Source organism: Telopea speciosissima, chromosome 11, assembly GCF_018873765.1.
Source record: "Telopea speciosissima isolate NSW1024214 ecotype Mountain lineage chromosome 11, Tspe_v1, whole genome shotgun sequence".
Lineage (NCBI taxonomy): Eukaryota > Viridiplantae > Streptophyta > Magnoliopsida > Proteales > Proteaceae > Telopea > Telopea speciosissima.
Window position 1 is genome coordinate 38,156,872 of NC_057926.1, and position 21,875 is coordinate 38,178,746.

At 39.2% G+C, this 21,875-nt stretch overlaps 1 protein-coding gene across 1 annotated transcript in view; it reads right to left on the bottom strand.

The window, feature by feature from the left end:
- LOC122646390 overlaps nucleotides 1–20,711 on the bottom strand; it is a 32,627-nt gene extending 11,916 nt beyond the window's left edge. The window contains exons 1-9 of the mRNA XM_043839940.1: nucleotides 20,539–20,711; nucleotides 8,832–8,887; nucleotides 7,818–7,942; nucleotides 7,583–7,677; nucleotides 5,837–6,042; nucleotides 5,294–5,482; nucleotides 5,022–5,222; nucleotides 2,640–2,793; nucleotides 2,407–2,470 (exon numbers count right to left, since the gene is read on the bottom strand). Of these exons, the coding sequence (XP_043695875.1) occupies nucleotides 2,407–2,470; nucleotides 2,640–2,793; nucleotides 5,022–5,222; nucleotides 5,294–5,482; nucleotides 5,837–6,042; nucleotides 7,583–7,677; nucleotides 7,818–7,942; nucleotides 8,832–8,887; nucleotides 20,539–20,658 (1,210 nt within the window). The 5' untranslated portion in view covers nucleotides 20,659–20,711. The remainder of the gene's footprint in view (nucleotides 1–2,406; nucleotides 2,471–2,639; nucleotides 2,794–5,021; nucleotides 5,223–5,293; nucleotides 5,483–5,836; nucleotides 6,043–7,582; nucleotides 7,678–7,817; nucleotides 7,943–8,831; nucleotides 8,888–20,538) is intronic.
- Between the last annotated feature and the right edge of the window lie 1,164 nt (nucleotides 20,712–21,875).

Below are 21,875 nucleotides of genomic sequence, written 5' to 3' on the forward strand. Positions count from 1 at the left end.
AAAGGGGTTAGTCTGTCTCAAAGAAAATATGTGCTTGATCTTTTGACTAAGACTAGTACATTGGCATCCAAACCTATTGCTATGCCTATGGATCTACATCAGAAGTTTGGGGCTAATGATGGTGAAGAGCTAGCGGATAAGCATCAATACAGGAGATTAGTAGGTAAGCTCATTTATCTTACTACTACCAGGTCAGACATATTTTTTGTTGTGGGTGTTATAAATCAATTTATGGAGTCATCTTAGAAGGCTCATTGGGAGGCTGCTTGTCAGATTCTGAGGTATCTTAAGGGTGCTCCATGAAAGGGTCTCGTTTATAGACCTCATAATCATATTGAGTTGGTTGACTATTCAAATGCAAATTGGGTTGGTGCAGAAGATGATAGGTCAACTACTAGGTATTGCACGTTTGATGGTGGTAATCTTTTCAAACGGAGAGCAAAGAGCAAACTACTATGGCAAGGTCTAGTGTTGAGGCTGAGTATAGGGCTATGGATCATATTGCAGTTGAGTTGATGCGGTTGAAATCTCTTCTTTAGGAGCTTGATTTTCCTATTGCTAAACCTATAAATATGTTTTGTGACAATCAAGCTCCCATATGCATTGCTGGTAACCCAGTTTTTTTTTTAGCACACAAAACACATTGAGCTGGACTGTCATTTTGTACGGGATGCTATAATGAGGAAAGTAATCTCAAATTCTCAACTCCATTTGTTAATTCTGGAAATCAGCTTGGTGATATGTTCAGCCTTGTTTTGTCCAACCTTTCGTGATGATTGTTTCAAGCTGGGCATGGGTAATTAATGTAGCTCTAGGTTTGAATAGTCAAACTAGGAGCCAAATAACCAGGATCTTATCTTAACAGTAGTTCGGCTAGGTCAAAATAGGTGATTTTGGTCAATAAGGGTTAGGGTTTAATGGGGTCTAGAGTTTGATGGCAGGGTTAGGGTTAGTTGATGATGGGGAGTCTTCTACTGAAGGTCTTGTTAAAGTTTAAAAGGTCTAGGCCTGTTAACTAGAATTGGCAGCAAGGGAATGTCAAGGGTTTTGGGTTTTTGGAGAGAGATGTGAGTGGGGTTTCAAGGGTTAGATTGGGTAGTTAGGGCTGCAACTGGGATCAAATTCTCCAAGGGGGCAGTGGAGCATGCGGTCCAAAGATGGGGCTGTTTTGATGGCTGGAATGGTCTGAGGTGATTTTAGGGTTTGGGAAAAACAATAAAACTAAGGGGGGTTTAGGGTTTGGGATGTTTAGAGGATTAGAAGAAGAATGGATGGGGTTGGGAATGATTCAAACTCACTGTTGTTGAAGATTTTCTTGGACAGCAGCTTGCTTGAATGAAGATCCTTCAAGAAAAACCAGAACTTGAACTAAAACTTGAATGTAGAGCTTCAAAAGAACCACCCGGGCTTCACACCACAAGGTGTCGATTGGATCAAACACCAATCCCACCAGCCTTGATCACATACAAGGCAACCTTCAGCAGTGAAGAATAAGTAGCAGAGCAGCAGCTTGAGAAGTATTTTTCAAAATTCAGAGATGAGAAACCACCCCCCCCCAACCAAATCTGTCTATTATTTATAATGGCCAAAGGCCTTTTCCTAACCAGCCTTGGAGAAGGAAATATCTCTCCACCCCCCCCCCCTAGCCGAGCTCTATTACATAGCCACTAAAAGGTCATGAGACTTAAGTTGGTCACATGACTACTAAAACACTTAAATAAAACACTAATTAAATTGAACCACTGGTTCAACCAGGTTTGGTCCGGTTCAACTTATTAAATCAAAATAAACACTAAGTAACTAACTATTAACACTAACACTACTTGGACAGCTTTGACTTCTTCTTCTTCTTCTTTCGAACACAAGTCTTCAAACCTCATCAGTGATGTATATGCTCCAGCTTGTGGAGGGAGTGTCCAGATTGGTATGTTTACTCCTATCCTATCGATAAGGATAATTTGGGACTTATATTTTCTATGTTCTAAATAAGGGTACTGTGGTCATGTTTTATACTAAAGAGGGTTAGTATTGTCCTTGTACTTATTTCCTCTTATTATATAATGCATACTGCTGATGGTTGGAGATTACTCTAACCCACCATTAGTCTTGTTCTCCTCACCTCTTCATCGACTTCTTCTTCCTCTTCTTTCTTCTCCTTTCTTCTCTCCTCCTATTCTTCTCCTATTGGTTGTTTGCTGATCTGATACTGCTACATATATAATAGTCCAAAAACAATGTTGATAACAAGGATCATTAAGACTCTTGAGTAGAAATAAATTTTTTTTGTAATGACTCAACAAAGTGCCCCAGTTTCATGGTTAACCCAATCTACAAGCATTGCCATCAAAAGGTGAAAGGGGAAGTGCACAAAGCAACTCAATATGTTGTATTTTTCTTCCGACTTACCTGTCACATTCTTTTCTCTTTGACTGAGGTTAATTAAGAAAGATGGAAGCTGGTTCTCATTCAGCTGCAACAATCAAGCAGAAAACACAAAAGACATTTTAACCCTAGCCAAGATTAAATTCTTTTTTTTTTTTTTTTTTTTTTAAAAAAGGTATTGGAAATGTATTAATACGTGCCAAAAATCTCCATTTTTTTTGGGGGGGGGGGGGGGGGGTGTTTGCTTTTATACAGACCTTTGATAAGAGGGCCTTTGCAAGTTCCAGAGGATCAGTGGCTGAGAAATCCTTGTTATATGCTGGTACAAATTTCCCATTCTGATAGCCCGCAAGGAAGTGATAAGCTGCTTGACCAGGTGAGAGCTTCGATAAAGAAGGAATAGTGCCAGAACTGCTTCAAGCAAAGAATTTATAATGTTCAGTGTGGAAACTTCGAGTTCACATAACTTGGTTTTCTAGGATGCGGTAAGAAATGGAATTTAAGACGCTAGGAGGAAGAAAACGAGGATTGTATCCTAAGTGAATGAGACCAAGGTAGAAAGAAACAGGTTTTAATTCCAGAAAGAATGAATGTAGCCAAAAGAAGCAATTTTTCTTTACATACAGATCTTCATTCTATAATTATACAGCATTCTCTAGTATCTCATACACAAGAAAACAATCTAGCATTCTCTAGTATCTCATACACAAGAAAACAATCTAGTGTCTCAAATTTTGAGCAAACCTTTGGATGAACAGCAGACAACTTCAACTTGGATGTCTCAGAATGATGACCTTTTCATATAGATAACAGTACTGTATATAAGACTCAACTCAATCGAGCCTTCTCCCAACTAAATGAGGTTGGCTACATGGAGTTTTGTTCCATCCTTCAACTCTATTTAATAATACTATATCTACTTGATGATAAAAGTTGCATTTATCAGACAGAAAGAGATGCTTTGACAATGTCAGTTTTGTCTTGTGGCTAATTAACAGACAGCCACAGCATTTGGCTCCTCAAGTTGATGTCTGTTCCACATGATGAAAATCCACTATTTGACAACAAAGTTCAGTGTCAGAATGGAATCATGTCCCAAAAATTCCATTTTTTGTTTTCCTTGTTATCCACCCACAAAAAGGGCTGAAAGAATCACATTAAAGAAATCAGAGGTTAAAATGACAAAACTGGGTGTTATTTTCCACGACACCCATAATTTAAGTATACTACTTCTGTAATAAAGAATGTCATTTCTACATAGAATAAGGGGAATTGTTTCCTGTGCGAGAGCAGGGAGCGTGGCCCCTGCGCATGCGGACCAATGGGAGCGCACGCTGAAGCATCAGGCGGACTGTCATTTCCGCCTTTCATGGGGCCGGGGAGGTCATTTTTTCTCCCTGTGTCTGGGAGTGGGCAGGACACTCCCCCACAGGAAACATTTCTCCATAGAATAATATGCAACTAGTATCCTATTGATAATTCAGACTTCATTCCCTGCTTACATAAAGATAAGGATGGCAGAGAGCAGACCAGCCTAACTCAGGATGCTTCAGATTGAGCTATGTTCAGAGACCAAGAAGCTCAATTGTTTTCTATTCATCTTTTCTATCCTTTCTTGGTCTCTATAATTTTCCCTGGTCAGCCACCCAACCAGGATAGCCAACTCTATGCAAAGGCTAAACTTCTTGCTAGGGCTTAGGTTTGCAGACCGTTTTACTGCAACCGCAGCCACAGCCGGCTGAGCAGAACATTTTTGGCTCCTTAGTAGCCAGTAGTCAGTAGTCAGTAGTCAGTACTACATCTGAAGGAAGCCTAACCTGAACCCAAGCCATTCCCGGAACAATGTAGACAAGATGTCATATCACATGGTATGCTTGATCATCCTCTGGATACACCATAATTAATCTTAGTAATAATTTTAACAGCAAAATTCACATTGATTGACCAAGACCCATACTCTGGAGTCAGTACATTAGGCCTCCTCCTATCAAGGAAGCAAACTTGACAACGTCTAGACAATTTCAACCATCTGAGACACTTCATTTCAGCAGGATCTTAACCATCATATTCATTTTATGTTTTTGGTCAATTCAAAGGCTGGCCCTACACCTGAAAAGAACTAATGTGTTACATGTTAGAAAATTTTACATTTGAATTTAACAAAGCCTGAACTAGAGGTCTAGAATCCTTTCCTAAAATCTGTTCCACGTGATATGAGACTTATGCTTAACAAATCACTGCCTCCCGATTACGTACAGAATCAACAGGGTAAATCAAACAAGAGCAACCAACCAATGAGACATAGTCAAAGCCAACATACACCATCCCCAATCATATCCATCAACAACCATCTTTCGAAAAGTGAACAAAAATAAATTGAACACTGAACTGTTCAACACCAATCTTAATCCATTAACCCCTCTTGATCAGACATTTTTAGTATTGTGCTCAGCAAGCAACTATAAGCTGACTCATCCAAGAGGTGGATGAAGATTGGTTGTATTTACAAGCATAGACAGATTTAAGAGAATGAATTAACAGACCACCAAAAGTTGGTCGTGCCAAGTGCAGCACCACGTCCCTGTATATTATGTTTTATTGAACAAATAAGTGTAAAGTTTACATGGTTTCATGTTTACCTATCAGCAGATGCAAGTATCACAGCAGCTGGCAATTTGAATAGATTGGGAGCCCCAGAATCTCCAGTCTGAAAGAGTGGTGCAACACCCTGAGAGGATAGTATTACACCTGCATCCGCAGAAACCAGAAAATCCGAGCAGCTCTGAAGAGTATCCTCTGGTGCAAAAAGAAGAATCACAGTCTCGCCAGACACCAATAGCCTAAAAGATGCAACACCAGTTACACCATTACAATTCACATCAAGAATGAAACCAAATATGTAAATTTTTACCTAGCAGCTAAAGGAAGACCTCCTCTCGCAGATATAACAGGTCCAGCCAAGGCAGCTAGTGCATCTTTGATACCCTTGATATCAGAAAAAGCTTTACCACAAAGAATGAGTGATGAGCGCTCAATATCAGCAGCTATAAATCCACCATTTGTTTGTGACCCAAGACCAACAATCTCGCCAGTGCTGGGACTGCATTGCCAGTAGCACTAAAAAATATTATCTTGTGATATGTCACCATTAGAGTGTTGCTATCAAGAAAGATTACAAAAGCTGGTAACCGAAATTCCACATAAGTTGATAAAAGGAATGTTTAGAGGGAAGAAAGAAGAAAATAGCTAACTAGCAAATATAACTAAACTGCACAAACCACACTTCCTTGAAAGATGTTATAGGAAAATATTTTTTGAAAGAATTTCATGCATTACTGAGATTTATAACCACAAACAGTGTTCTCTAAAACATGAAAGGGAACAAAACAGCATGCGATTCAAATGGCAGCAGCAATTTTCCAAACTCAGCACACCTAGGAGAACCAATGCTTACCTTATAGATGAAGCAACATAAACAGTCAGAGGGCAAGAATCATGAGAAACAGCACGAGTAGGAGTCCTGAATAGAACATTGGAAAGTGATGATATAGCAGATGGACTGTCACTTATAACACGGACTTTAGCATCACATTTTGAAGAAGACCCAACAGCTCCATCTTGAACAAAAACATTTGGTGTGGACGAAATGTGAGATGTGACCTAAAAAAGAAGTTTTACATGCATCAGGATGCAGCAAAGTATGAGACAACCAAGCAATGGGCATATTTAACATTGCAGATTAAAGGATAAACCAGGTTTGGACCAAACAAATCAACAATTGAAAATGGAAATGGACTAGTCATTACAACAAGGAATTCCCAGCACCGAATATGAATTACAAGAGCAAAAAAATGGAGCACATATATGATATGTCACATATCATGTCCAATTTGGACCTCTACATTTGATATCCTTCGACCCATTGCTGGATAGCCACAGTGGTTACTTTTGGATGCCAGAATTTGGGGCATCCAAAAAATTGTTACTTTTTCTTTAATGTATATTAATCAAGGTTCGAGATCTCGCCGAGTTTTTCGGATTTTCGAAATCTCGAGACGAGATTGCCTGCGAGTCTCAAAAGTGCAATATCTCGGCGAGATCTCGGGTTGGATCTCGGTTTCGACCCATTATTTTAACCCACCTACCACTTAAATAACTTACCTAATTGGACAAAACTCGACAGATCTCGGCGAGATCTCGGATCTCGGGTCCAGATCTCGGGTTGACCCCAAGTTGAGGCTTCGAGTTGAAAAAAAATAAATGCACCAACTCGGCGAGATCTCGACTCGTCTCGGTTTTTCCAAGAGTCGAGTTGGCACCGAGACCCGAGTTTTAGTACCTTGATATTAATGTAATGATTTTTTGGTGTTTGATGGTCGATCATTTACAGAAGTTTCATCTAAATTATCCATACCTTCTACAATCCTACTGGTTTTCGCACAAGTCCACATATTATTTCCATTTCAGAACAAAAAATAAAACAAAACTAACATTTGAATCCTTGCAACCCCAAGAATCTCAGGTTGTACGGCTGGATCCACTTCCCCCCCCCCTCCCCCCCCCCCCCCCACACACACACACACAAAAAAGCATCGAAGATGAAGTGCTATTCAGACAAAAAGGCTTGAGAAGATCACAATCTGATATCTGAATATGAAATATGAAGAGAGATAGATAGGTGGGGTGGATTAGAAACTGTGGTGATAAACTGAGACGCAGAGATCATTTTAAGTGCCAAATAAACATGCTTCATATTCTAGTCTAAAATTCACACTCTCCATAATTCCAAATATTTGAACTTGGTTCAATCAACTATAGTCTGGGTTCTTAAGTGATTTCTCCTGACGAGCCATGATGTAAGGAAGTCTTGTATGTTGCAACTTTCTCGTTATTCTTGATAAACAAAGATATTTTATTGAAAAGAAAGGCTCAATACACTAGACAAAGACTCAAGAGAGAGGCTATATAAAGCACAAACCCAGGCTAGACAATCATGTACGCTAGAGATGAAAATTGCAAAGGCAACATGCATCCTTGGCAAACAGATCAAAAAGTCTTTTAACATATCAACTGGACCAAAATCTATCTTCAGTAATGATATTTCAATTTACATTATAAATAACAAAAAAAAGAAGGCTGAGTCAGAGGGTAAGGAAAGCCAACAAGAAAGATGATATCCATTCCTTGAACTAGGACTTGCCTGTTTCATGAGTTTACTGAATTGTGCCTTGGAAACTTCTGAAGCCCCTCCAACAGCATTACCTCTTACAAGAACCGGGAGACCAGACAAAGTCTCTACAATTTCCCAATTAAGAAAAAAGAAAATGTTCAAGACATTATCATTGGTTATAGAAGAACATGAATTTTGAAGACAAAGATAAATAATAAATAGAGGAAGCAAAGAAAGAATTAAAAAAAAAAATCAAAGTTTCTACCTGAAGTGGTTGCACCTTTCTGTAGTAGCTCGGAAGACTTCAAGTTGTGAAAAGCTTTATCCTTTACAATTACACCTCTCAGAGCAAGAGCCCAGTTAAGACCATAAGAGACACCTGGACCTTCCCTGCATAATTAAAAGTATGGCCAACAAAATCAGAGAATGAACCAACCAAATCCCATGAATTAATGATGGATGTCCAATACTATACTATTTATGTCACATGCATTGAGCACTTTTTGACACCCAAGCATGAAAGGAGAAGATACCTAACAAAAACAATTAAAGTAAAAAGATGCCCGGTAAAGATGGGTCCCAAAGGAAGTAGCTCTTTGGTGTATATTATCTTCATGCAGTTCTCTTTACTCTTGACAAAATCCTTGAAAGCCACCGGTAAAAGTTTAACAACTCCGATATTATATACCAAGAACAAGTTCTAGCACATGTACCTTTATATCTCTCTCATAAATAACCGCAGGAGTATAAAATCCAATTTACAGATTGATTAAATTTAATATTTGTAAATTTGCAGCTAAACGCTTTGGTAAGGTAAAGCCAAATGTACCACACATTGCAAAAATACTGTAGTTTATTTTAGTAGACAGAAAGCAGAAAGGTGAAAATGGGAGTTTACAGGTGGCAGTCAACACAAACAATGAGAACATAAGACAAGTGCAAACTTTGGAAGAAGATGAAGAAGAAAGTGCGCAGAAGATTGCTAGGTAACATGAAAGTTATGAGCCAACTTCTAGATATCAGATGAAGAAATTGACAATAAACATGCAACAAAAGCTCATTTACAGAACAAAAATCAGCCAAAAATGTATCACATGTTAACGAAATACAGCAGTCTGGTTCCAGACAAATGACACAAAATGAAGACAACTGCAATAGAAATGCAAGATTCAACCCAAAAAAAAACGAAACATAAATGCAAACTGAAAAGAAATTTTTTTTTTTTTTAAATACAAATTTACATTTAAGCATCAAGTTCTTGTTATCAGGCAAGTATTACCTAGGAAACACAATTGTTTCTGCCTCCTCTTCAGCCAATGATGCAGAAGCTGCATACTGCAAAAGTGCATAACATGGAGAGACTGTTAGATCACATGGACTTTCAAACAATTTCATGAAATGCCATGCACTTTTTTTTCTTTGATAAATATATTAAGAGCCAAGTTATGCACAACTACTTGTGTGAAATTGACCTGGAAGGGTTCATTATGGTACAATGCTAAAGTATTGGATTATTACTGAAAATAGTTCAATTTATGTTTCTACATTGTAACTACAACTACAAGACACCGTGGTTATGCAGTACACACTACTAGCCACTTCACTGATGCAGCTTCCCCCAAGAATGTGATGTATACCCATTTCAAATCTACAAGTGTGTTAGAGTGCACATATAAAAGTTATAGATGTAGAAATAGAGATGAGAGATACCTAAAACAAAAATCGGTATAAACATAAAGTTCTTCCCTATTTATAAAATGATGATCCCAACTCTAGGAGGGGGGCAGGGGAGAACCACCTCAAGATATTCAAATGCCATACTCACGCATATCCTCTAAGGAAGCAAGCCGACATCATATATGCATTATTTACATTCTGTTATTCCCAGGCTGACACTGAGAAGTGAGCAGGGGGTGAATCAGTGTCTTAAAAAAATTTCTTCCTAGGCTGTAAGCCAACTGTTCACTCCAATAACAACTGATGGCACTGTACTCATAAACACTCCCAGCACTATCAAGGGACACTACTCCACACCACACAGCTTGCATTGTACTCCCTACACTGACAACTGTCACACACACATAAGATCATTGTTCTTTCCTCCGACACTTGCACATGCATAATCTCATTTCGGCACCAACTGTACAATTTCAGGCAATACTACAATATCTCAAGCACAATACTTGACTGGCTGGAGCAATCCCAAGTTTACCAGTCACCTGCACAAACAATCACACTCGACACACAATTGTGTGGCACACCTTGCCTCTCAACCACAAGCCTAAACATCAACTACCCCTGTGGCAAGGTCTACCCGATTTGCACAGCCATCCTGCAGCATACACACTTCAATATCCACAACAATAAAATAATCAAATGCACAGGAACCAAGTATATGTGGCTCGGCAGTGTGCATACATCCACAGAGTAGTACCCTAACCAAGGTTTCGTATTATACCCAATACACTACATAGTTTTGACCACTGCAACAGCACAAGTGCTTCTACACCTTGGTGTACAAGAGCAAGGGCTTCTATCCCAATGTTTACACTGCTTCAACAGTGAAGGTGATGCAACGCCTATGTGTCCAGCTGCAACTGAACACCCTCAATATAATAAGGGTATGCTAATATCAATGCCCTACAACGTAGCAGAATAGCAAAGGCAAATCCTCCCAAAACACTAAAATCCTTCTCATGGGAATTTTTACGAACACCTAGCTTACATGTGGAATACAATGGAATAGGGATAAGCAAAGTGTGTATTACCTCACCGGAGTAATACAATAACCTTCGAAATTGCCAATGATGGTCGTCTCCACTAAACAATGTAATTCCCCTCTTTCCTTTTCTTCTTCCTCTTCCTTCATCAATCCTTCACAAACACATCTCACACACACGCATTCAGCATTTAATCATTTTTCATGGTCTTAGAGGTTTCAAATTGATGTAGCAATGCATTCCAATATTCCCAGGCATCCACCATTACCTCTCTCTCTTCCTTGCAAAAACCCTCTTTTCTTAGCAAGAATCACTTATAGTCTTCAATAGGCAGCACCAACCTTATCAACAAGCTTAGATCAATCACCTACGGACCTAAATTGGAAAAACCTAAGATAGGTGGCTCTTAGTGTAGACTGACTAAGTCAACTGGACCTAAATGGTTTAAATCTATCATGATTATTGACTTAAACCTTTGGTAACCCTAATGGACCTTATTTTGATTCACTTGGCATGGCATAATAACCTATTGGAAACTATGTCCAAGTGATGTGCTTGAAATTGTAAAAAAGGTAATGTAGTCTGTTGGAATATGTACTCCAGAATACCGTGGGGGTATTCTGGTCTTTTTGGGGTAGTTTTTATGTTATTAAGTGTAAGTCGGCTATGTGGGTTTTAGTCCCACATCGCCTATTTTAGTCTCTTGTAACTTTCCCCTCTATTATAAATAGAGGGGCTTACCTATCAATTAATACAAGCAATTATTCTCTCTTTTCTCTCTTCTCTTCTCTCTCTAAGGTTACTGGTTACAGGTCCTCGGTTCTCTACATGGTATCAGAGCAAGCAGGGGTCACGGTATCAAGTCCCCCTGGGAGTGGGCAGGTGTTAAAAAATTATTTATCCACCCGTGTCCCCCTTTGGATAGTCCGCCGTGTTAAAAGCTCCTGTATGATATACATATTGTTTCCTCACTTTCCTACAAGGTCGGGCTTTTAGAGGAAGCGGTTTCAAAAACTCCTGTATGATATACATATTGTTTCCTCCCTTTCCTACAAGGTCGGCCTTTTAGAGGAAGCGGTTTCTACATGGCATCAGAGCACTAACCAGCACCTGGTTCTCTCCGTCAAAGCCGTTTTGAGAGTCGTTTTGGGTTTCTAGTTTGAAGAATGAAACCCTAGTTCAAGAAGAAAATGAACTAGGGTTTCCATGAAGATTTAGTGTGGAAAATCATACATGTTTAGTTCGAAAGTTTGCTAGCAGTGATGTGAATCATATCTTATCGATTGCTACTGCTGTTTTTTTTTAATCGTTTGCCAAAGACTTGCTACTGCTGGTGTCTCTCTTCGATTTTGTTGCTCTACCTCGTTGCTCCCTGTCGAAATTATACTGCTACGATTCAATTTGTTATTGTTGCGGATCCTTCGGTTTTGTTCGATCGAAGACGAGGGTTGAAGGAGATTGATATGTTGCTTTTCTACTCCGCTGGATTGTCTGACAGTACTGTATTGTTCTCGATTTCTGCTGCTGCCCTAAGCGATGGCTCCATCAATTTCTCTTGCTGTTGGTGTTAAGATATGTAACCCTGATTTCTGCTGCTTCTGTGTGGTTCGATTGTTTCGATTGGTGGAGTCGAAGGTGTTTTTCTTGAGTTCTGCTACCGTGTTGATTTGCTGATGGGTTCTTGCTGATGGCATCTTCAGCAAATTTAATTTTTGGTCTTGAAACTTGGAGAAGAATTTCAGAATCATGACTCTCAAGAGGTAGAAGATAGTCCACGACTCTGCTGATTTGTTGTGGTCTGGTGTTTCATGGAGTCCAGAGGTTGAAGACGAGATTTCTGTTGAGTCATGGTTTTCCCGCTGGCTGCTTGGTTCAGCGTAGGAATATGCCCCTTTTCTCCCCCCAAGGTGCTGCTTCTCTATTCACTTTACCGTTTCAGGTTCTGAAGGTTAAAGACAACCACAGACGTGGTGTCTTTATTATTATGTTTTCCTCTTCCCTTTGGACGACTTCTCTTCCTTGCGAGCTTTTGCTGGGTTGCCGCTGCATCCACGACCACCGCCCCTAGTTTCGTGAAGGTGACGATGGGGTCTCGAGGTTATTGATTTGGGCAGATCCTTTTTTCCGCCTTTGCTGGTTTCGTCCAGTGCTTGAAAACAGGGTTGCTTGAGATGTTGTTGGTCGAATGTTGAAGACAACACCTTTAACCCAATTTTTTTTTTCTCTGATTTTTCTCTGGTCACCACCCACTTCCGCCTCCTTTTTTTTCCCTGGTTTCTCTATCGTAAGGTTGAAGACAACCTTCTTACGTTGGTTTCTTAAAACCTTATTTTATGATTTCCCATAATACCCTTCTATCTATCTCTTATTATCTTTTATCCATTTTTTACATTCCTTTCCTAGTTTACCCTTTCTACTAGGGAATTAAATTATTTTCCAAATCTGTCCCCTTGGTTCATTATTTTCCAATAACCCCTTGAAAATTCTGGTTATTTACCAAATTGCCACTCTCCATAGCCATTATTTTACTCATTGCATCCCATTGCTTTTTGTTTACCAAAAAGCCCATGCAAAATTCTGATTATTTACGGAACTGCCATTACCCTATTTGACTACCCAATTGACCCTTGAAAATTCTGGTTTATTACCAGTTTGCCCTTTGGCTTGGATTGTATTTCAAAGTGGGTTTCTACCAACTTGCAGCCATGCCATCCTTTTTTTCCAACACCGTTCCTTTTCAATAATTCTAATTCCCTTCATATCCCATACCTTTGGTATTTACCCATAACACCTTTGGAAACTCTTGGTAAATTGCAATTTTGCCATTCCTTCCTTTTTACTTACCCATAGCACCTTTGGAAAATTCTGGAAAGTTATGTTTGTGCCATTAAACCTACATCATCTCCATTATTTGTCCACGTGTACTACACGTGCGGGGGGGATTATGTACAATACACCTGCAGACATTGCAGAACGCAGAACTTGTAGGAACATTGGTGCAAAACATAGAAGATCAGTTTTCTCCACCATTGCCATTGGGTATCCTTCGTTATTGGGTTGAGTTTGCCATAAGGGGGAGATTGAAGTATTGAAGAGTATTGAAGATATTTGGTTGTTGCCTATTTGAGGACTTTCAGTTGGGTTGATACAGTTTTTTTTCCGCTGCCTGATTCAGTTTGTTTTCGCTGCTTGCTGCTCTAGTTATTTCACTTCAAGATTCTATGTCACTATGACAATCTAAGATTCATTATTGGATAGCTATTGAAGATCGTTGAAAGCTGCCTTTTTTGGAAGCCATTCCAGTCCCGGTTTGCTGATCATGTCTGTCCAAGTTTTGAAAATCTATTTTTTCAAGTTCTTGAAGGTTTATTTGGGAGCTGCATTCATCTTGAAGCTGGATTCTGCTACAACTTATTTTTTTCCCATTTTATTCAAGTTGGGCATTAGTACCATGTATGCACCAACTTGAGGGGGAGTGTTAGCATTGTTATGGAGTTCTTTTTTCTTTAGTCCAAGCTGGATCTTCTTTCTTTAATTATTTGTATAATCCAGCTTGAGGGGGAGTGTTGGAATATGTACTCCAGAATACCGTGGGGGTATTCTGGTCTTTTTGGGGTAGTTTTTATGTTATTAAGTGTAAGTCGGCTATGTGGGTTTTAGTCCCACATCACCTATTTTAGTCTCTTGTAACTTTCCCCTCTATTATAAATAGAGGGGCTTACCTATCAATTAATACAAGCAATTATTCTCTCATTCTCTCTTTTCTCTCTTCTCTTCTCTCTGTGAGGTTACTGGTTACAGGTCCTAGGTTCTCTACATAGTCCTAGATTCGTAGGAGACCAACTAGGAGCCACTGAGCCAGACAACCAAGATTTGTTATGAATGGTGAATCGGCTAGGTCAAAATAGGGTTTTTGATGAAATTAGGGTTAGGGTTTGGTGTTAGGGTTATTTCAAGTCAAGGTAGGGGAGTCTATCAGTGAAGGTCCTGAGATGTTTTGATGGATGGAAGTGTGTAAACTTGAATGGGCAGCAAGTTAGGGTTAGGGTTTCAGGTTTTGGGAAAGAGGAAAAGATGGATTTCTAGGGTTTGGCAGTACAGAAGTTAACCAAACTTGGAATGATTTTCTTAGGAGAGTATGAGGGATAATCGGTCAGATTTGTAGACTATTCTGATGGTTGGTTTGGGCTGGGCAGAAATTAGGGTTTTGGGTTTTGATTTGAGATGGGGGGGGGGGGAATTAGGGTTTTAATGGAAGATGGTGGCTGGGCTTAAGATCAAGTGGAGCTTGATGATGGAGGAGTATGTGGTCTGAATTTGGGGTTTTATGGATGAGTAGACAGGTCTAGTTCGATGGTTGGTCTAGTAAAAGTGAAAATTAAAAAGGGGGATAGCTAGGGTTGGGGTAGTAGAGGACTAGAAGAAGAAGGATGGGGATGGGGATGTCTCAAACTTACTGTAGTTGCTGATTATTCTTGGCAGCAGCTTGTTTGAGGATGAAACTTCAATAAAAATTGGATCTTTAACTAGCACTTCAAAGAAATCTTCAAGAAACTTGAAGGTGTCAATTGGATCAAACACCAAACCCACCAGCTTTGATCAAACACAAAGCAATTCTACAAAGAAGAAACAAAGTTTCTGAGCAGCAATAGCAATGTTCAAAAATCCAGAGGTGAGAATAACTCCCCCACCAAATCATTTATTTATAATGGCCAAAGGCCCAATTCCGATGCAGCCTAGGAGTGTAGATACTCCTAGCCGATTAACTCTAATATCACCTCCCTTGACTAATTCGTGGGAGGTGTGGACCCAAAGAAAAACAAAATTACATTAAATAAAAAAGGGAAAATTACATGATTAGCTACTTTTGGGTTTTCATTTACAAAACTGTCCACTCTTTGTTTGAGTTAACAAAAATAGACAAAAACAAGTTAAGGTTTACAAAACTGGACAAAATAATGTCTCTCCCTCCCACACTTACTTTTTTGGACATTTTTACCCCTGTCATTGCCTTCTCGCCCAAGCATCCTCCATTCCCTGCAACCCTACCCTTGTCCTAGCCATCGCCATTCTCTGCTACCCCAAGTAACAGAGGAAAAAAAAAGAGATTTTTTCAGAGGGGAACTGCCGAGGAAAGAAGGAGAGTCACTGTTTTGTCTAGTTTTGTAAAACTAAACTTGTTTTTGTCTATTTTTGTTAACTCAAACATAGGGTGGACAGTTTTGTAAATGAAAACCCAAAAGTAGCTAATCATGTAATTTTCCCAATAAAAAAAGTGACTTTAGTCACTTAAACTGAATTACCGGTTCAATTTAAACACTAAAACACGAAAATAAACTGAGTATAAAGCTAATCCCGTATGCAACCTATGTATCCCTACTTTAGGCCAGTAAAAGTGGCCTATTACATAGAAAACCCATGGGACCAAAGGCCCAACATGTACAAAATCCAACCCTAGACTTATTCCTAATGAAACAAGCCTATTTTGGTGATGAATCTGCATCAAAAGGTCATTTCTGCACCTGGCGGCTGACCGGCTCTAAGCAGAGCGGACGATTAGAACATGGTCAGCTGGTTAGATCGACCGATGCAGACAGATGCAAGTTCAGTCGACCGGGTCATCGTCCAGAGGATGCCCGAGAGATGTTCTTCTTAGTCTACATCATGTCGGCCGACCGCCTCTGTTTAGCAGTCGACTGGAGTTCAAAAAATAAATCCATTAGACAACATAACGGCTAGTTTTTTTTATGTTGGAAAGTGCTCTATAAATTGAGATTTAGCTAGTATTTCAACAAGAGACTTTGGGCCAAATACATGGAAACGCCGCCAAGCTAAAACCGTGAAAATCCAACCACGATTGTGCTTAAACTTGCAAATCATTCAGCCATTGAGCTATGACCCACAGAGCAAAGGGGAGCAGATATAAGTGTCATCAGTTGCAAATCTACCTATCTAAGAGGTAACTTGGTTTTTGTCCTTTTGGCCATTGTGAATCACTTTTTAGTGATTGATTTGGTAAAGGATATTGAGGCCCTAAACGGCAGAACCTATGGTGAGTGTTTCTCCTACTCTGTAAGGAGAGTGATAAGTGTCGCTCCACCCTTTAAAAGGAGATTGTAAAGGTGTCGCTCCCTCCTTTAAATGGAGATTATTGATCTAGAGTATTGAGACCCAGAATTGTTGATCTAGAGTTTGAGGCCCAGGTCGTTGTTGGGTGTTTCTCCTACCCTGCAAGGAGATTGAGAATTCCAAGCTGGCGAGGGTTTTGGGGGTGGCCTTACGACGGTAGTGAGGCAGTACAAAACCACAATAAATTTTGTGTGAGCCATTGTGTTGTAAATCTCCATTGGAAGATTGGCTGTAAGGGTTGCTAGTGGTGAGCCTTGGAAACCACTAGGTTTGAGTGTAAGCCTAAATGATGCAGATCGGATGACGGAGGATCTGCTCGTGGTAGGAAAGAAAAAAGAGATGAGAGGAAAGAGAAATCATGGGGGAGAAAGGAGAGAGAGCACAAAACTTATTTTCAAAAACAAATTAATTCTAATCCATAATACCAAATCGTGGGTGAGGTTTAGCCTCTTACATGTATTTAAAAACAGGAGAAGAAAAAAAGACATAAAATAGAAGTGTAAATAATCTAAGCTTTCTACACAACTCAAACAATTAAATAATATAAGAAATAACAACTTAAATATATAAAGAACACCTTCCATATGTAGACTCTTTAGAAAGAATCCTAAGCTAACTCAAAACTAACCTTATCTCCTCCAAACTAAGTCCCACAAATAGGATAAACTTTATATAACAAGATAACTTCCTAACTAATAGCTAATATGTCCCACTACTAATACTAACTACCCAATTAAAATCTAATTTTGTGTACCCCCTTTATACCTCAAATTTGGGCCTTATAATTTTAGCTCATTACAAATAAAAACACTTAACACAAAAGCCCAGAGCCATATACTATGAATACTATCCAAACAGGCCCTAAATAAAATATCAAATCACATCCAATGGTCGTGATCATGCTCCTGCATTACTGAACACTTGGGTTGATTGTGAACCCTGTAAAACTATTGTGGAAACTGGAAAGCTTCATCAATGTCATTGAGAAATTGAGCAGATAGTAGTGGGATCTCTTGGTAGTGGATGTAGGCAATTCTGAACCACCATAGTTGTCAAGGCATCATATAGGCTGGTGTCTTGGACGCCTTGCCTTCTAGGCCCCCTCCAATGCCTTGGGTCTCCAGACGTTGTGACAACTATGTGAACCATTCTAAATTGCATTGTGTCACCTATTGTCCCATTCCCTCCTCACACCGTACTTCACACATTTATCTTGCAACCAACTTGAGTTTCATTAATTGGGTATAGTCTAAGTTTTTAATTGCTCATCATATTCTGCCATACTCAATTCAACCCTCTTGGATTGCCAATGATCCAACAATGGGCAATATTTAATTCACCTCTTTTCTCTCATAAGTTTCATGATTCATCCGAAGACTTTTGACCAGGCAAGACTGCAAGAGGCAGAGTAAGACCAAATAGTTTATGCAAACCACAACATCATTCATCCTCCTCAAAGTCTTGCTTTATCCCCATTTCCTACCTCGAGGTTTAAAAATTCTACAAAACCCAATGAACCCTATAGAATACATAAAACGCCTGGGATGTAAGAACATTTAAATTGAATAATAGAGATTATAGGTATTCGATCACAGGAACTCTTAATTGAATGAAATAACTTGTGATAAAAAGCATGCATATCTTATCTCAAAGGCAGGGTTCAAAAACGCCAACAAGTGACTTTGTATCATCAAGAAGTCTCACAAGCTGATAGACTTGCTCAAAACCAAGGTTTTAAGTATTGAAATCGGGGGTATCATAGTTGTCAAGGTGTCGCCTAGGTGACCGCCTTGGCATCCAGTGTTACCTTGGTCGCCTAGGCAGGCGCTTTGACCACCTTGGTCGCCTTGTTGGTGCCGTCCTGCGTCCAGGCCCCCCTCCAACTCCTTGGCTCCCCTAGACACCATGACAACTATGAGGGGTATCATATTGGAATGGTGAGATTAAGAGTCGTATTGCATCATATCAAAGAGGCGCAAGATACACTAAAGATACACATGGAAATGCTAAGGATGCATGCAAATACAGTTTTGAAGCATCAAACACTATAAATAGAAAAGAGAACAAAATAAGAGGAGATAATTGCATTCAATTGATTATGCAATATGCATAAAGAAGAGGTTTCTTATATGCACTAATACAATAGAGAGCTACGAATTGGTTAAACTCAAAGTTGTAAGTGGTTTTAGGTAAAGGTGCAACAAAAAGGACATTGAGCACAAACCGAACATACTGTCCCCACACAAAATACTGATGGCAACAATGCAACCAAGATTTAAATTATGCATAAATTTTTGCATTTTTGCTTCTTCTTTTTTTTGGGAAAATAAAAAAATGTAAAAAATACAGAAACATAAAGAAATGTATCCGTAATGTATTTCATACATTGCATGCAATTTTCAAATTTAAGACAACATTGGACCCATTTGCTTCAATGTATCCATAGTTTTCCATTTTTTTATAATTTTTTATTTTCTAGAATATAGAAAGATTACAAATACAGAAAAATCAAGGGGGGGAAATCCATAATGTATTTCATACATTACATGTACTTTTCAAACATTGGACCATTTGAATCAATGTATCCATTTTTTTTATTTATTCCATAATTTGTTTATTTCCAAAAATATGATTTTCGAGACTTTAAGGTAAGTAACGACTATTTTAATTAGTATCAAGCCGTATCGGTAAGTATCGGCTGATAATGTACGATACATGTTTTTTAATTATAATACCATATTGGATACATATTGTATTGGCACCTTAAGCATGTGATATGTACTGGTATGTATCATATGATCCTTAAATCCTTGCTCAAAACCACTATGATTGAAACTTCAATACCACAACAAATGATCTACGACCTTTTCCCTTTCAATTTGGCATATCAACACACTTTTTTTTTTTTTGGGGGGGGGGGGGTGGAGGAGGTAGGCACTTGTGAAAGTGGAAGTATTTAGTTGAATTATAGAAAAAAGAAATCAGGCTCATAAGTCATAATAGAAATGCTCAAGCAATCTAATCCCAGCTGCCAACCACCTAAATCCCCACCAAGTCCCAGAGCAGATGATTGGAATTCACATGAACACATTCTGCTAGGAAACAAGGGTAATGAATCTTAGGTTAATAAATCTTCACAAGGATATACTGCAAAACAACTAAATCTCCCTCCAAGTTCCACTACTACCATACAGTGTTTGCAAGTGCCCAGGGCATGAACATGATCTCCAGCCCCAAAAGACAACCTTTAGAAAATCCACTTCCCATCATAAGAGAAGAATAATGGAAACCCCATCAAATATCTCCACTCTACAACAAGAACAAACTCCTCTTCCCTTTCTTTCTCAGTCTTGATACCAACTCCACCCATTTTATTGGACTTCTAAAATAAACCCAAATATTATTGCACAGTAATGGTCTCATCAATTCACAATAATTCCACAAACGCCAGTGCATGGAATTACTCAAAGCAAGATCATCAATGTTCCACCAGTCAAACCCCGCGAACTGAAAAGGAATTCTTCCATGACTTGCCAAAACTTCTCTGAAATTCTGCCAAGGGGTATCTTATAACGATAAAGCACACTAAATGCTTTCCTTCAACAGTTTGCCTTCATGACAACATATAGATTTAGCTTTAGAGAACGTTGGTTGTGAAAAGATGAAATTCACTTTTACCAAACTGTAAGCCCTTGAAGCACAAACCCGCTTTCAGTATACAGTCAGTCAACAGTGGAACTACAATGAACCATTTCCAACTTAACCAATTCTTATTGTCACATCCGTGTTTATTATGCCAACGGTGTATTAATAAATTGGACACATTATTTCAAAACCTCAACATGAATAACGTTAATTTCGCAGAAATCTTACAAGGCCCTAAGTGCGAGAGACCATTAAAAAGAATACATCTTTAACGACATTACGACAGACAAAAATAACTGCAGAACTCAAATCGATGAGGCCAAGAAATAGAAAACAAATCCAAATTTTCAAAATCTGCTTATACAATATAAGCTGATCGTTTGCTAACAGAAGACTAATTGAACCAAAACAAGAAAACATAGAAGCCCAAAAGAAAATCTGAAGAATATATTCTTTGCAGGAACAGTAGAGAGGGCAGAAGGGAGAACTCACATGTCTTGACGAAAGGGCGATCGGTGAATTAGTTGCAGCTGCAATGGCGGATATCGATCTCAATCTTGATGATGATTGGAATGCACCATGGACAAAGCGCTTGAGGAGGACGTTCCTCATTTTGTGCCGTGGGTTGAAACTAGGGAAGACGAAGAGCAGTGCACCAAGAAATAATCACTGCTTGAACAACAAATAAAACCACTCTGCCCCTCTCGACGTTTGATTCAATTAGCCAAATAATTCGACAATTTACTATACTTTCATAAACGTCCTCAAACTCGTCACTCAACGAGTGGCAAAAACGTGGACCTTTATCCGCTGCTGTGCACAGCGGGTGCACTGCACCGCTGCTGTACACACATGGCCGCTGTTGCGCCGCACGATGGCACAACAGCGATGCAGTACATAGAAGCGGATGAAAATTCCAAAAAACGTACATGTTTGCTGGTGTAAGTGTAACAAACACACTATTCGCAGCCTCGTTTTAGCCATTTGGAGTAGAAGGTAGAAGTCCGAGTTTGGCTCTGTTGGCGAGGCCCCGAGCCCGCCCCGCCATGAGTCTAAAGAGGACCTAGGCTGAGATACATCGACCCTGAGGGCGGGTCAGGACTGGGAATTTTGGGCCTGGGTCATGGCTGAGCTCATCTCGGCCCAACCCAACCCTGTTGCAGTCCTAATTTAGAGGAGTGCTAGTCATTGGGTGCGGTTGATCTTAATTGGAAATTGATCCGGCCTGCACATGTGCGATCGAGATTGATAAATCATCGTTGGATTAATAGAAAATAATCAGTTTTTTAATAAAAACGGGTTAATGGTCTACAATCATGTTTTTTAATAAAAATCAACTTGCTTTTTTCAATAGAATAAGGGGAAAACGATGCTAACCAATCGCGTGATTCCTACACCCAAATACAAGACAGCATGAAGTTACTGTTCAGCCCCCAATGAACTTAAAAATCTCATCCAATCAAATACTCATGCACACGCTCTTATTGGTCCTATGCTAGTGTATGTGTTACACGACCAAACAACAATCTCTTACCCATAAAATAATGTCAGGATGGTTAATCATTGTTGGGCAAGAGGGAAAAAAAAACAGTATGGAAGGTCAATTGTTTTTCAATTAAGAAAAAGCTTTTTCTTCGAGAAAAGATGACAGTGATATCACTCTACTGTTTTTTCAATAGGAAAAAAAAATTGTAGCTATGAAATACAGATTGATATTGGTTTTTCAACAAACGATGAAAAAAAACAAAAAATTATTTACTGGAAGACGAAAGAGAAATCTCCGATTATGTTGCACTCAGTAGGAGACACGTGTCCCATTCATTGTTTAG